At 42.6% G+C, this 16,971-nt stretch overlaps 2 protein-coding genes across 2 annotated transcripts in view; one reads left to right on the top strand and one right to left on the bottom strand.

The window, feature by feature from the left end:
* Window positions 1-7,894, bottom strand: part of rngtt (RNA guanylyltransferase and 5'-phosphatase) — a 326,235-nt gene extending 318,341 nt beyond the window's left edge. Inside the window, exon 1 of the mRNA XM_067984898.1 lies at window positions 6,931-7,894. The gene's annotated coding sequence lies outside the window, so the exon portion shown is untranslated. The remainder of the gene's footprint in view (window positions 1-6,930) is intronic.
* Window positions 7,895-8,419: 525 nt separating this feature from the next.
* Window positions 8,420-13,146, top strand: pnrc1 (proline-rich nuclear receptor coactivator 1). Its single transcript, XM_067984895.1, has 2 exons — window positions 8,420-9,219; window positions 10,633-13,146. Exons 1-2 carry the CDS (start codon window positions 8,785-8,787, stop codon window positions 11,098-11,100), a joined length of 903 nt encoding a protein of 300 aa, XP_067840996.1. The 5' UTR covers window positions 8,420-8,784; the 3' UTR covers window positions 11,101-13,146.
* The last annotated feature ends 3,825 nt before the right edge of the window (window positions 13,147-16,971 follow it).

Below are 16,971 nucleotides of genomic sequence, written 5' to 3'. Positions count from 1 at the left end.
CCAAGGGTCAGTATCAGGATTGACATATATTAATGACCTGGACTTGTGTATAGAGGATATAATTTCAAAGTTTGCAGATGACGTGAAACTCGGAAATGTGGTAAACAATGTGGAGGATAGTAACAGACTTCAGGAGGACATAGACAGACCGGTGAAAGGGGCAGACACATGGCAGGTGGATTTAAAGCAGAGAAGTGTGAAGTGATGCATTTTGGTAGGACGAATGAGGAGAGACAATATAAACTAAATAGTACAATATTAAAGGGGGTCCAGGAACAGAGAGTCCTGGGGTGTACATACACAAACCTTTGAAGGTGGAGGACAAATTGAGACAGCCAGTAAAAAAGCATATGACATCTTGGGCTTTATTAATAGAGACATAGAGTACAAAAGCAAGGAAGTTATGCTAAACCTTTATAAAACATTGGTTAAGCCTCAGCTGGAGTATTGTGTTCCATTCAGGGCACCACACTTTAGGAAGGATGTCAAGGCCTTAGAGAGGGTGCAGAAGAGATTTACTAAAACGGTACCAGGGATGAGGGACTTCAGTCATGTGGAGAAATTGGAGAAGCTGGGATTGTTCTCCTTAGAACAGAGAAGGTTAAGGGGTATTCAAAATCATGAACGGTTTTGACAGGGTAAATAAGGAGAAACTGTTTCCAGTGGCAGAAGGGTTGGTAACAGAAGACACAAATTTATGGTGATCGGCAAAAGAGCCAGAGGCAACATGAGGAAACATTTTTTTATGCAGTGAGTTGTAATGATCTGGAATGCACTGCCTGAAAGGGTGGTGGAAGCAGATTCAATAGTAACTTTCAAAAGGAAATTGGATAAATACTTCAAGGGAAAAATTACAGGGCTATGGGGGAAAGAGCAAGGGAATGAGACTAATTGGATAGCTCTTTCAAAGAGTCGGCACAGGCATGATGGGTCGAATGTCCTCCTCCTGTGCTGTAAGAACATAAGAAATAGGAGCAGGTGTAGGCCATACGGCCCCTCAAGCCTGTTCCGCCATTCAATAAGATCATGGATGATCTTCGACCACAACTCCACTTTCCTGCTCTATCCCCATATCACTTGATTCCCTTAGTGTCAAAACATCTATCAATCTCAGTCTTGAATATACTTAACGACTGAGCATCCACAGCCCTCTGGGGTAGAAAATTCCAAAGATTGACAACCCTCTGAGTGAAGAAATTTTTCTTCATCTCAGTCCTAAATGAAAATCCAAATATTCTACATCCACTGGTTCCCCTTTATCTACCCTGCTAATTACACTCTCAAAAATGTCTCAATAGATTTGTCAAATACGATTTCCCTTTCATAAAACCATGTTGATTCTGCCTAATCATATTATGATTTTCTAAGTGCCCTGTTACTACGTCCTTAGTATAGATTCTATCATTTTCCCTACTACTGATGTGAGGCTAACTGAATATAGTTCCCTATATTCGCTCTCCCTCCTTTCTTGAATAGCATCTCCAGCAATGATTTTCCTGCCCCCGCAACGTTACCTCGGGAGACCCCAAGGATCTATACTTGGCCCCTCCTCTTTCCCATCTACATACTGCCGCTTCGGCATCTGAAGACATGGCGTCAGGTTCCACATGTAAGATGACGGCACCTCCTTCTACCACTCCACTGCCTTTGTCTTGTCAGCCTGCTTAACAGACATCCAGTTCTCAACAAGCTGAATTTTCCTCCAGTTAAATATTGTTAAGACCAAAACCATCGTCTTCAGCCCCCATCACAAACTCCATACCCTTGCCACCAATCTCCGCACCACGGCCACTGTCTCAGGTTGAAGCTGACTATTTGCAACTTCAGCGTCCTATTTGACCCCCAGCTGAGCTTCCAACCCCGTATTCTCTCCGTCACAAAGACAGCCTACCTTCACCTCTGTAACATCGCCGGCCTTTGCCCCTACCTCAACCCTTCTGCTGCTGAAACCCTCATCCATGCTTAACTATTCCAATACTACCGTAGCCAGCCTCCCAAACTCTACCCTCCATAAACCAGCTCATTTAAAACTCTGTTCCCCGTATCCAATCCCGCATCATCCCACTCATCCATCACCTCGTCTTTGCTGACCTACGTTGACTCTCAGTCCCCAACACCTTAAATTTCAAATGATGATCCTGGAAATTGCTGGAACTGAGATAGAGGTCCTGAAGTTTGAAAGCACTGGGATGGGAGGCTGAGTTTTGAAAGTTCACTGGCACAACGGAGCAGGAGCTTGGGATTTGGCAGAATTGGGATGTGGAATGTGGGGGTTGGCTAACTGGTAGATTCCTGAGTTTGTCAGTAGTTGGAGTGAAGTAGGAGAGGGCACTGGTCTGACAGCACTGATTTCTAAGTTTCTACGAGAACTCTGAAAACGTGTTTTGTGATTTGGTCCTGGAAAATAAGTAAATGCTGTTTTTTTTCAATAAATGAATGCTATAGCTCCATAGATAAATATACAGATTCCACTTTCTGTGCCTATTCCTCTGCCTCTCTGGAATTGTAAATAGTTACATGACTGCTTTAAAAAAATATATTTTCAATTGTAATTAGCAAAATTCAGTTAGCAATCTGTGCAAAAAATTGCCGATGCTGGAAATCTGTAAAAAAACAGAAAATTCCGGAAACAGGTCAGGCCGCATCTGTGGAGAAAACAGACAAGTTAACATTACAGGTGTGAACCCTTTATCAGAACTGTTCATGCTTTCTGACGTCAAAATGGTTGGTAACTTTTATTTAAAAGTTTACTCAAAAAGCTACTCAACTTCATGATTTTCAAAAATACACAAACTGAAATACTCTAATGACATTGAAGAGGAAGCGATAGGAAAGGGAAAGGTGGTAGGTGAGGTGAATGATGGGGAAGGTGATGGAGTGGGAGGAAGCAGGAGGGAACCAGGCAGGAGGGAAGGGAGGATGAGAGGTGGTGATAGTGAAGCAAGGAGTTGGGAAGATACAGATGGTGAAGGGTGGTGAGAAAGAGAAGTGGAGCCAATAGGAGCAACTGGGTGAAGGAAGGGTTAGGGGACGAGATGGGGTGTGGCACTTGGGAAACAGACATAGAGCAAGTTAGAGATCTATATCCTTCATGTTACATTCCGTGCCACCCTGCATCCTGGCCAGATTTTATAGGTACAAAAAGTAATCAAAAGGGATAATGGAATGTTGGCCGTTATCTTAAGGGAGTTGTAATTCAAAAGTGAGGAAGTGGTGCCTCAGTTATACAGAGCGTCGGTCGGACCCGATCTGGAGTACTGCGTTCAGTTTTGAGCACTGAACCTCAGGAAAGATGTAAAGATATGGAAGGGTACAGTGCAGATTCACCAGAATGATACCAGGACTTAAAATTGTAAACGGGTTAATAAATGACAGCCAACATGGATTTGTTAAAGGCAAATCATGTCTGTCAAACTTGATTGAATTCTGCGATGAAATAACGGAGAGGGTTGATGAAGGTAGTGCAGTTGATGTTGTTTATATGGACTTTCAAAAGGCATTCGATAAAGTGCCGCATAATAGACTTGTTAGCAAAATCGAAGCCCATGGGATTTAAGGGGCAGTGGCAGCGTGGATTCAAAATTCGCTAAATGACAGAAAGCAGAGTAGAGGTGAATGGTTGTTTATCAGACTGGAGGGAAATATATTGGTGTTCCCCAGGGGTCCATATTAGGGCCACAGTTCTTTTTGATATATATCAATGGCGTGGACTTGGATATCGGAGGCAAAATTTCAAAGTTTGCAGATGGCACAAAACTTGGAAATGTAGTAAACAGTGAGGAGGATAGTAACAGACTTCAGGAGGACATAGACAGACTGGTGAAATAGGCAGACACATGGCAAATGAAATGTGAAGCAGAGAAGTGCGAAGTGATACATTGGAAGAAGAATGTGGAAAGGCAATACAAACTAAATCGTACAATTTTAAAGGGAGTGCAGGAAAAGAGTATTTGGTAATTTATGGGGATAAATGGAGTTGAGGTAGATCAGCCATGATCTAATTAAATGGTGGAACAGACTCGAGGGGCAGAATCACCTTCTCCTATTCCTATGTTCCCAGACCCACAAATTAAAACTTGCCTGAAGTCCTGGCCAAATGCCCCCCTTCCAAGTCTTAGTTGGCCTGAGGCCTGGATGGATTTTTCCCTACAGCTGTCACCCACTAACACACTACACCCCACCATCCCAAAGCAACCTCACAACACAGGTTGGTTCCCTCCCTCCCCCCCCCCCCCAACTCCGGGACCTTAAATGTGGCCTGCAACTGTCTGCAGCTTCCTTCCCCATCTAATTAGCTGATATTCTACACCCTCCACAGAAAGATACAGCCTGCAGTCCATGGTGAACCCTTCCCTTCTACAGCACTCGCCATCTCCCATCCGAAAGGAAGAGAGCAAAGCAGAAGAAAATAGAGAGATGAAAAAAGAGCAAGAGAGAGAGTAGAAAAAAACAGATAAGCAAACAGAAGAACAAAGTAAGGGAGATGAAAGCAAAAGAAACAGAAAGAGAAATAAACAGAAGAGACACGTAAACAGCAACACTGGGTACTGGATTATTTGGAAGGGGGGTTGCAGGAGTCGAATTGTCATTTAACTTGAACATTTGTACCATGTTTTGTGTTGCTGCAATACATGTTGGGCTGGATATCAGTTTATATTGACACTGCTGAATGCTTCTTTTTGTAGTTTATCATTTAATCTAAAAATAAAATTTTATTTGAAAAAAATGAAAACATGTGTTATACACTTATTCATTACGTGTATCTGTATGTAAGAATAGACTTTCAGAATGGATAAGTAACTGGCTGAAGTGTGGAAAACAATGAGTACTTATTAGAGGAGTTGTGCCAGTTTGAAGGGAGGGGAAGTACTGAGTGGAGTGCCCCAGAGCTTGGTTTGGACCACGACTGTTTCTAATTTACATAAATGAGTTTGATTTAAAATCTCAATGAAAAGTGGACAAATTTGAAGATGATACCAAAGCAGGAGGGCTGTGGATTCAGAAGAGGCAACTCAAAAATTACTGAGTTAAACAAAATATGTATGTCGGCAGAATGATATTTAACAAAGGCAAATTTAAAGCACTGCACATAGGAAGGAAAAGAATAAAACACATAGTTCATGAATGGTGTTGAAATAGCTAAAGATTACGTTGAAAGAGACTCAACATTAGGCATAGGCAACCAATGCAGAGCAGCAATCAATAAAGTCAGTAGAATGTTGAACTACAGAACCAAAACAGTAGACTATAAGTCAGAAGAAGTTGTGATCAAACTTTATAGTTCACTGATCAGATTGCACCATCTGGACACAGGGGAGAGATATTCAAGCACTGGAGGCAATGCAGGGAAGAGCCACAAGGCTGATCCTTAGTGTCAAAGGTCTGAGTTATGAGGAAAGACTAGAGACTGGAAAGGAAGCACCTGAGGTTATCTTAGAACAGTGTATAAGATAATTAATTTTTTTTCACAGAGGGTTGTTCAGATCTAGAACACACTACCTGAAAGGGTGGAGGATGCAGATTCCATAGGAACTTTCAAAAGGCAATTGGACATGTCCTTGAAGAGGACCAATATGCAGGGTGATGGGGAAAAAGCTGGGGTGTGGGACTAAATTGGACAGCTCTTTCAAAGAGCAGGCACAGGCACGACGGGCCTAATGGCCTCCTTCTGTGCTGTAAGATTCTATGATTCTAGTTAAGGAAATGGAAAAATGAAACTTGGAATATTACTTTAAATTAAATTTCCAAGAGTAGAACAAGGCGACACCAGTTCAAACTCATAATTTAGGATTGATATCAGGAAATTCTTCTTCACATAAAATGTGATCAACATATGGACTAGACTTTCAGACAGTAGTGTAGACCAAAACACTGGAATAATTTAAGAAACAATTCGATTTTGCAATGGGGAAACTAAGATATTTCTAGTTGGATGCATTAAAATGGGCCAAATGGCCATCTTCCTCAATAATTGCCATGTGAAAGATGTCATTTTTAAATTCTGGTTAGCAGTAGAATCCTTGTTCCTACATTGTTCAAACCATGGGCTAAAAACATAAAAAATATCTTAACATATATAACATGTAACTTTTAAAGATGAGTTTTTGTAATGTTTCCCTTTTGAGCCCCCAAATGGTATGTCCATTAAGGGATGAGGATCAATTGCTCCTATCTTCAATTGAGAAACTAGTGAGAGAAATCACTAACAGAAATGGTGAATGCTGTATGGGATTGTCCTTTTTTTGTCCCTCCTCTTCCCACCAATCTGCCCCTACCCAAATGGTCTTGACCTTTAGTTGGTGTATGGCTCCACACATGCAATTACCTTCAGGAACTTACTCAAGTGGCTGATCTTCACCTTCATGAGCCTAGACAGAGAGTGGGAATCAGCAACGCGAAATCCAATCCTGTACCCGCCACATGGGGCAGAAAATGCTTGGAGCGGTGAACCCAACAGTGCTCACCGCTCCATAGATTTATACTAACCCGCTAACTTTTCTTCAGGCACGTCCTCGAATAGGAAGCGGGGCAAGAGCCCAACATCAGTTCAGGTGAAGCTAGGACCCTGGGAGAAGCGAGAGGGTCACACTCTACCCTTGACCAATCAGATTGCAGCATTTTTTTAAACTAGCTGCGTTAACTGTCTCCGCAGGCTTGGAGTGTTAAACCAGGAAGTGAAAGGTACAACATTGAAAACAATGTAAAAACAGTTATAGACAGTGAAAAAAAAGAGGGTAAGAAATAACTGAATTAAATAAAAGGGACAGAAGGGAAAAGTAAAAAGAAAATTTTAACTTAAAAAGACCAAAAACTGTTAAAATAAAGAGTAAAGAGACCCCATACTTTTAAAAGTTAATTTTTAGTTGTTTGGCAGTCAATAAAACTTACACACTGTTAAAAATTAGTTTAGACCTGTATTTTTAAGCATACCTATTTTGTTGCGTAATTAGTTACTTGCCAGCTGGGCAGATAAGCAAGTTTGCACTTTTTCAATGATTTCTCCGATTTGAATGTGCGATAGCCCTTTAATTCGAAGCTGTCATATGGCTGGCAAACCATGTCGGAGCAAGTGCCGGATTTCCGCGTTTCACGGCGCATGTGCGAATGCTGGAACTTGCCACTAACAGCGGTGGGCGCTGCTGAGCTCTCCGTTGTTTCGAAAGCGATTTCTGCCCCTCTGCACTTCCCATAAAGGGTTGCCTTGACCAGAAGCAGGAACCTCAGCTCATTGCCACCTCCCTGAAGGCGTCACTAAAGCCCCTAATATCACCCTGTCAAAGACCAACACAGACTGAAATTGAACCGAGCATGTTCTGTACAAAAAAAATCACCGGCTTACCGAATGTAAAAAAAACAAGTGGCAATTTTAGATACTGATGAAAATTGGAGTAAATCTTGTTTCTGTCTTAAAATGTTGGTTACTTTGTTTTCCGATACTTGTATTTGAGGAAAGGGTGCATAAAATAAATGCAATCATTGAACACTTCACTGAGTTTTCGTTTTTCGGGGGGGGGGGGGGAATGCATATCAACAAGCCGTGCATTCCCGACTATTCTGGGAAATTCCAAGCTGATGGAGGCGGAAATTATTGCAACAAAAAGCTGTGGAAACACAAGTCGTCACCCGGTCCGAATCCAAGTTTCGATGTGACCTGACCCAGAGTTTTCAGGAAGTTTGCCCAACTGACGTCACCGCTCGCGTCGTCGGAAAGTCCCGTCACGTGACCGACCCCCCTTGACGCCTGCGCTCCCAAATTCCCAACCGTCAACCCGACAACAGGAGGCGTCCATAAACAAATATACAGGATGCTTTTACAGATCACACCACGTTGCGTGAGAGCACCAAATTAAATAAATCAGGCACAGCGATCGTTCATTGTGGCCTCAGCTTCCATTCCGCTTCCCCCCCACCACCACCACCACCAACCCTTCACTCGTACTGATTACATCACCAAGTTATAGTCCAGCAATTTTATTTTAAATTCACAAGCTTTCGGAGATTTTCTCCTTCCTCAGGCAAATGTTTCAAGATCAACAGGAGGCGTCCATAAACAAATATACAGGATGCTTTTACAGATCACACCACGTTGCGTGAGAGCACCAAATTAAATAAATCAGGCACAGCGATCGTTCATTGTGGCCTCAGCTTCCATTTGCTGAGGAAGGAGAAAATCTCCGAAAGCTTGTGAATTTAAAATAAAATTGCTGGACTATAACTTGGTGTTGTAAAATTGTTTACAATTGTCAACCCCAGTCCATCACCGGCATCTCCACATCATGATTACATCACGGTTGCTAGGGGGCGGGGCGGAGATCACGTGGTGCGGCCACGGCCCGCTGCTATTGGTCGGTGCCGATGAGTGGAGCGTGAGTTACGTCGATTTTTTTTTTCGCGGCCGCCCGGCGCCGCCTCTTCCTCCTCCCTCCTCCCCCTCCCCCTGTTGTCGGGCGATAAGTGAGAAGGAGAGAGTCGGCTGACGGGGTGTTCGTCCGTCACATTCGTGACTAGGAGGTAGTCGGCTCCCTCCGTTGTCCTCGACACGTTAACAAAGTAAAAGGCACCTAAAGCCGGTGATAGTTTGGGTGCGGGAGCGAGGAGTGAGCGCACAATCGCAGGAAGTCGCTTCAGCCCGGCCGCCGCCGCCGCCATTTTCAGCCTCTCCGCTCCCGGGCTTTGAAACTTTTTTAACCGAAGGAGAGAGGCGACGAGTTCTGTTGGCAGAAGACTTCCAGCCTCCAGCCGCCCGCCCACCACCACCACCACCACCACCTGTTATTTCGTTGCATGGTGACCGCTGGCCGTCGCGCCTCCGATGCTCACCTTGGGATTTTAGCCAGAAGTCGAAAGCGGAGGAGGTGTGGGAAGGTCGCGATGCACCCCTTACCTCTGCCCCATCCGCCGCCCGGCCCTCTCCCCGTCAGCGCCTGCAGCAGCGCCAAGAGAGTCACCGGCAACCACCGCCACCACCACCACCAGCAGCAGCAGCATCATCATCAGGCCAAGGCGGCGGTGAGCCGGGGCTGGAAGGTCCGCTCCTCTACGTCCGCCACGCTGCTGCAGAGGCATCCGCACTCGAGGGCGCAGCAGCAGCCGGGCTCCCAGAGCGGGGCTGGAGGCACGTCGACGGGGGAGCAAACACCACCACCATCACCATCATCATCATCCGCCGCCGCTACCTGTTCAACCGCACCCGTAGATGAGCGCAAGACGGAGGGGAAGGTAAGCGGCCCCCGTGACACGGTGGGGAGGGGAGGGGAGGGAGGGAAGGGGGGGGTTTGGGTTGCAACCCTCGGGTACAGCGGTCGCCCTGGTATCGGATACCGAGAGTCGGTGTCTCTGACTGACTGACTGACGGGGAAGGGCCGAGGGATAGTTTTCCGTTAAATGTTTTTTTGAATTTTGAATCCTCGCCGCCCCCCGTTCTGCGGCTCGCGTCTGTTTGTGAACTCCTCCTCTCCCCCCCCCCCCCCCCCCCCCCGCCCTCGGTTATAGTCTGATTTGGGGTAAAAGTTGGAACCTGATCCCTTCCACCCCCCCTCCCGGGGGGAGAACCAGTGGAGAAGATTCAAATGATGCGCCTGTTGTGAAGCCGTTGGGCCCGAGCGGTGCGGTGAGGTGAGACGCTCCGCTTGGGGGCGGATGCCATTCAGCCCATCGAGCCTCTTTCGCCATTCTATCAATTGTAAACAATTTTACAACACCAAGTTATAGTCCAACAAATTTATTTTTAATCCCACAAGCTTTCGGAGGCTTCCTCCTTCCTCAGGTGAATGGTGTGGAAAATGATGGCATCTCCACATCATGCCATTCTATCAGATCATGGCTGATCCGTATCCCTAATTTCATTCACCCGCCTTGGCTCCATGCCCCTTAATGCCCTTGGCTAGCAGCAAAAGTCTGTCCAGCTCGGATTTAAACTTATTAATTGAGCTAGCAGCTACTGCTTTTTGTGGGAGAGATTTCCACACTTCTGCCGCCCCTTTTCCGTGAAGCGTTTCCTAACTTCTCTCCTGAATGGCCTGGCTCTAATTTTTTTTAAAGTTATGCCCCCTTATCCTAGACTCCCCCACCAGTGGAAAAAGTTTCTCTCTCTATCCTCTCAATTCCTTGCCAACTAGGGTTTTGAAATCAGTGGCTCCAGAGCTGCAGTTAACCCAGGTGACACAGCCTCTTCCCTTTTACAATGAGACGGTTGCATTGCCTAGAAAAAAAAGTAATTGAAGCAGGCATGTGCTTTCTGTTTGAAGGGACTTTTGACATGCGAACAGGCTATCCAATGACTGAAAGCAATGCAGGGTGTCTCACATTCAGTCACTGGATGGGTTGGGAGAGCCTAAAGCAATGGGAGCTTATTTCTGCCAAAAGGGGGTGAGACTTGGTGCTGATCTTCAGTCTACATGCAGAACTGGCCAGCTTTGAATGGGAGAATATCAGAGGGGAATCTCTGGGGCATGCAATAGTGAGAGTAGAATAGCTGCTTTCAATGTTGTGAAGATCTTGCATTTTTGTACATACTGTAATATCTTATACTTCAATTCATGTCCTTGCTGAAACTTTATCCAATTTGTGGGTCAAGTTGAGCTACAGTGTGCATTGCAGCCCATTGCATTTATGTTTTTTTTTGTTTCTTAGGTGATAAAATCAAACATGGGAAGATCTGATCAAGTCATCATTCAACACACGCAATTCATGTATAGTGTAAATAAAACAGAAGAGTACTGCCAACCCTTAAATACCACCAAGAAACGAAACAAGCGCAACCTACCGTTGAAAAAAACTTCAATTAAAAGAAATGAAAAAAACCATAACCAGAATGCTCCCTCTCTTGAACGCTGCAACATCCTCAAAAAGGAGGGGGAAAAGCCGATTATTTCTGGAAACCACTGCAAAAATCTAAAATTACGGAAGGTTGGTCTGAAGTCTGTACTGGGCCTTCAAGGAGATCAGAACTATGCTGGGCCAAAGTTTAGTGAGCCACCATCTCCCAGTGTTCTACCTAAACCACCCAGTCACTGGGTAGGAGCACATGCTGAATATCCTGATGAGAGTAAGGAAATAATGACTGTCCACTTAAAGACTTTATTAAAAGTTAATGTATAATTCAAGAACAGTTCAGGTTAGCTTAAACATTGAGGTAATTAAGAATGTTTCATTCAAGATTCAACTTGTTGCAGCAGAAGGTCCTGCATTTTAGACTATTGTAAATTTCTCATTGTGCTTTTGGGATAACCATTATATACAAGTGGTGCTAGTAATGAAGTGGGATTGTGTATATTAATGTAAACCATGTAATTATTTGTATATTTTCATATACTCAATTTCAAAGAAAGGAATTATAGTTTCATATGAGAATTTGTTGCCCTGTACCAGTTGGTGGGCAGAGTTAAATTTTATATTTTATATATAAAAGGGGAAAACTCAAGTTAAAAGCTTGAACATTCAAAGTCATATATCCTCTGCAAATGCAAGAAACATTGACTGTAGAGTTATATACCCCCTTGTAAAGATGTTTGACAACCTGCAACGTGTTTTGACAGAAAAAAAATCTATGGACAAAAGGCAGAATGATTCAAGCACTGCTTTTATCTGCACTACCGAAGAATATCACCATCAACAAGATGCACTTTCATCTTAATGGTTGTTAAATATATAATGTGAATTTTAAATTCTGTCACCAAATTTAACTAAAGCTCTGACCAGAGACAGCAAAGTTTTCCAGTTTGGTCTGTTGATATGTAAAATAACTCAATTGACCTGCAAGTTTTGTAGGGTCTATAAAATCTGTTGATCTCTATGGAATACTGCTGATAAACCTTTTCTAATACTTTGAAAATTCCCCTCACCAATTTGCCCAAATCATTGTTCCTGTTGCTATTCACTTTTTACACAATGAGTTGTACCTCCTGACATTTGTCAACTCCTCAATTTCCTACAGTTGCACTTTTAAAAGTGGGAACAAAATCCACTAGACTTTGTAGTCCTGATTTGTAATAGTTGTACTGTGGCCAATATGTAGCAGTTCTCTTGTAGGTATTTTCCTGGATTTCTAGGAGAGCAGTGGTTATTGGATACTTCAGTCCTCACTAAGTGACCCTGTAATGTACCAAGATGTGCATAGGACCAATGAACCTTTCCGGCTTCTATAATTACATTCTTCAACTAATTTTAAAACCCATATTATCTACTTCTCAGATGAGTAATGACATTCCAATCTTTATTTAGAACATAAAGGGTGACATTACCTGTTTACAGTAGTTTTATTTCTTTAGCATTGCACATCCAAACTGAACTGTTTACAGAACAGTTTCAAACTCCTATCCCTAAAATCTTTATATCTTCATGGTCTGAGTCTATAACACAATGTGACATAAGCAATTACATGATTAATTGGTGTTTACATTGGGCACTAGTCCATCCAGCTGTGAATTGCCACATTTTGAAAAAGCTGTTGGCAGTATCTGCTGAACATGGTAACTATCTGAAGTGCAGTTGCTTCTAAAACATTTCCTAAAATTCTCTCCCTACAGCCACTTTGCCCATTAAAGTGCTGTGACACAACTAGAATGCTAGTTCTAATAGCTCAGGTAAAAACAAAGTATGGAGATATTAGCACTTCTCATGCTGGAAATAATTGATCCTGTGTCTTCATTTTGGGTCTAACATTGTGTGGGCTACTCAATACCATTTTGAATATGTTCTCTTCAGCTTTTGAGTACTGTTACCGATATTTGAAAGAATGGGTTGTGCACTGGAAAGTGGTTTATATTACTATTGACACTACTCTAGTCAAGTTCTGTAATAACACTGGAAATGGTAATTCTGCCTAATGGTCTACCATGTAAACTTAAAAGCTGGAATAGAGCTGGTAGTACATTTTCTTTTATCTCTATGCAAGTCATCAATTATTTACCAATGACTGACTTTTTAAAAACACAGCATTGCCTCCTGGTTAAATGAGGAATGATGCTTTAGATTTGTAAGAAGTATGTTGGCATGTAAAACTGGGGGTATTTTCCAGAAGAAATGCTGATGTCCTTGAAGTAAAGATATTTTGCTGCAACATTTGTTAACAGTTCCTCTTGTACCATTCCTACGAATTGGCAAATTTCAAAACCAAAAATAAAATTTAATTGGTCTCCCTGACAATTGTCTTGTTTTCAACATATTCCGTTTAGTGTTCATGTAGCAATTATATTTGTCACTTTATAATCCTCTGTTTCCATTGTATACTTGGAGTAGTGAGGCTGGATCGATCTGTGATTCTTTCTCTCTTTCCCCCTCCACCACGATGGTCTTGTGCTGTCATGAGAAAGCTCTGAATAGAGACTAGGTATGTTTTTTAACGTGTTAAATTGATAATTGCTCTGAAATTCTGCTTATGCACGTTGTAGATGGGAGGGAGGAATAGTTTTTGTTTCCTTTTAATGTATCTTTTTCAAAGTGTTACTTTAAGGTATGTAGTATTTTTCATGAGTTTACAAAGGATGTTGGGCTGTGTTCTTATACTCTTGAAACAAGTCCTTTCTACATGAGGTCCCTTCTAGACCTCTGTCCACATCAACAAGATGACAAAAAGCAGTTCTCTGCCCTGCCTCTTTTGTGAAGATGGTTGTCACTCACCTGTTTCCTCCAGTTACTGTTGTAGATATGAAGCTTTTAAAATTCAACCAATCCTTATTTAAAAAGAAAGTGTGACACTACCTGTTTTGAGGTGGTTCTATTTCTTTCGTACTATATCTCTATGCTAAGCAACAACCAAGGAACAATTAGAGAGAGTAAAATGCTTGGCCTCTGCACCTGACTACAACAGCAAACCTTATCAGGAACTCGAGTTCAGTTAGTACTGTTGTGTCCAATCACTCTTGGTTATCAAAATGACCATTCTTCATTTTAACAATAAACATTGGGTGTTGGTAAATTATGTAGGACATCATGCAGCATTACATAGCATTTACAGCACAGAATTGAGCCTTTTGGCCCAACTGATCTATGCCAGTGTTTATGCTCCACACAAGCCCTCTTGCTCTAACACTATCAGCATATCCTTCTATTCCTTTCTTCCCTAGTACTTATCTACTGTCCCTTTAAATGCATTTATGCTACCCCATGGACTAGTTGAGGCGAATAGCAAGTTCCACATTCTAACCACTCTCCAAGTAAAGAGGTTTCTCCTGAATTACTTACTGGATTTACTAGTGATCCTTTTTTTTATGACCCCTAGTTTTGAACAATCTTCACAAATGGAAACATCTGTCTACCCTACAAAACCCTTCATAATTTTAAAGACCTCTATTAGGTCAGCTTTTTCTTTTAGAGAAAAGTGCTCCAGTTGGTTCAGTCTTTCCTGATAACGAATACCTTTCAGTTCTGTTATCACCCTTGTAAATCTTTTATTGCATCTTCTTCAGTGCCTCTATATCCTTTTTGTAATAGGGTGACCAGAACTGCACAGTACTCTTAAGTGTGGTCTAACCAAGGTTCTATATAAGTTTAACATAGCTTCTCTGCTTGTAAATTCTATTCCTCTACAGCCTGATCCTGTTCTCACTTCATTCCTTGGGAGATTTTCTACATTAAAGGTGCTATATAAATGCAAGTTATTGTGTATATGTGCACTTCAAGCAGAGGTCACTGGATAGTGATCAGGTGCAAGGTCCCTGGATGATCCACTCTTCCCTAGCTGAGGTTAATTTTAGTCAGTTGGCAGCAAAGGCACTAACCAGACAAGCAAGGGACCTTACTCTGTACAGCTCAGTAACACAATGGATGATCATAGAAATTACAGCACAGAGAAAGCCCATTATGCCAGTGCTAGTTCCTTAATTGCAGCTATCTAATCTAATGTCCTACCTTTCCCTATATACTTTTATATTTTTGTATCATTATCAAATTCCCTTTTTAAATGGTCTCTTTCTGTAACCTTGTAATGTATTCCATGTTCTAGTGGTAATAATTAGTTAATGCCCCTGGTTATTGATTTTTCAACTAAGTGAAAACAATCTTTATCCTTTTTATAATTTGGAAAACCTTGATTGGATACTCCTTAATCTTGTGTTCCACTGGAAAATATTCATGCCCTTTTTCATAACTGTAATCTTTATATTTCCAGTGAATCTTTGCTGTACATCTATTGGTTCTAATGCCTTCCTATAATGGGGTGTGCAGAACTGCTGTGGAATAACATTACTTCCTTGCTTTTGTGTGGAGGCAGAAGATGTTGGTATGGTTCTTAATAAATACTTTGCGACTGTCTTCACAAAAGAGAGGGACGATGCAGACATTGTAGTTGAGGAGGAGTGTGAAACATTGGATGGCATAAACTTAGGGAGAGAGGAAGTACTATGGGGATTAGCATCCTTGAAAGTAGATAAATCACTAGGGCCAGATGAAATGTATCCCAGGCTGTTAAAAGAAGGGAGGAAATAACAGAGGCTCTGACCATAATTTTCCAATCCTCACTGGATACAGGCACAGTGCTAACGATTGGAGGACTGTTGTTTAAAAAGGGAGCGAGGGATAGACCGAGTCATTATTGGTCTTTCAGTCTAACCTCAGTGGTGGGCAAATTATTGGAATCAATTCTGAGGGACAGGATAAACTGTCACTTAGAAAAGCACGGAGTAATCAAGGACAATCAGCATAGATTTGTTAAGGGAAGGTCATGTCTGACTAACTTGATTGAATTTTTTGAGGAGGTAACAAGGAGGGTTGTTGAAGGTAGTGCATTTGATGTAGTCTATATGGATTTTAGCAAAGCTTTTGACAAGGTCCCGCATGGTAGACTGGTCAAAAAAGTACAAGCCCATGGGATCCAAGGGAAAGTGGCAAGTTGGATCCAAAATTGGTTCAGTGGCAGGAAACAAAGGGTAATGGTTGATGGGTGTTTTTGTGACTGGAAGGCTGTTTCCAGTGGGGTTCCTCAGGGCTCAGTACTAGGTTCCTTGCTTTTTGTGACATATATTAATGACTTGGGCATAAATGTAGGGGGCATGATTAAGAAGTTTGCAGAGATACAAAAATTGGCCGTGTGGTAGATAGTGAGGAGGAAAGTTGTAGGCTGCAGGAAGATATCAATGGACTGGTCAGGTTGGCAGAAAAGTGGCAAATGGAATTCAATCGGGAGAAGTGTGAGGTAATGTGTTTGGGGAAGGCAAACAAGGCAAGGGAGTACACAATAAATGAGAGGATGCTGAAAGGTAAAGAAGTGAGGGACCTTGGAGTGCATATCCACACATCCCTGAAGGTAGCAGGACAGGTAAATAAGGTGGTTAAAAAGGGCATATGGAATGCTTTCCTTTATTGGCCGAGGCATAGAATATAAGAGCAGGGAGGTTATACTGGAAATGTAAAAAAAACACTGGTTAGACCCAGCTTGAGTACTGTGTACAGTTCTGGTCACCACATTACAGGAAGGATGTAATTGCACCAGAGAGGGTACAGAGGAGATTTACGAGGATGTTGCCAGGACTGGAGAATTTTAGCTGAGGAAAGATTGGATAGGCTGTGGTTGTTCTCTTTGGAACAGAGGAGGCTGAGGGGTGATTTAATTGAAGAATACAAAATTATAAGGGGCCTAGATAGAGTGAATATGAAGGACTTATTTTCCTTAGCAGAGAGGTCAATAACCAGGGTGCATAGATTTAAAGTGATTGGTAGAAGGATTAGAGGGGAGCTAAGAAGTTTTTTCACCCAGAGGGTGGTGGGGGCCTGGAGCTCACTGTCTGAAAGGGTGGTAGAGGCAGAAACCCTCAACTCATTTAAGTAGTACCTGGATGTGCACTTGAAGTGCCATAACCTACAAGCCTACAGGCCAAGTGCTGGAAAGTGGGATTAGGCTGGGTGGCTCATTTTCGGCCGGTGCGGATACGATTGGCTGAATGGCCTCCTGTGCTGTAAATTTTCTATGATTCAATGCCCTGACGTAAACCCAGAATCTCATTTTTATGTAATTTTCTAACTGCACTTCCACCT

This window comes from Heptranchias perlo, chromosome 5 (genome assembly GCF_035084215.1).
Source record: "Heptranchias perlo isolate sHepPer1 chromosome 5, sHepPer1.hap1, whole genome shotgun sequence".
Taxonomy (NCBI): domain Eukaryota; kingdom Metazoa; phylum Chordata; class Chondrichthyes; order Hexanchiformes; family Hexanchidae; genus Heptranchias; species Heptranchias perlo.
This window is presented reverse-complemented; position numbering and strand designations above follow the sequence as displayed.

What these genes read in the sequence shown, in the direction of transcription:
- pnrc1 (XM_067984895.1), top strand. Translation starts at nt 8,785, where the DNA reads ATGGTGACCGCTGGCCGTCGCGCCTCCGATGCTCACCTTGGGATTTTA. An exon ending in AGCGCAAGACGGAGGGGAAG is followed by an intron (nt 9,220 to 10,632) that starts GTAAGCGGCCCC and finishes TTTGTTTCTTAG; the next exon opens with GTGATAAAATCAAACATGGG.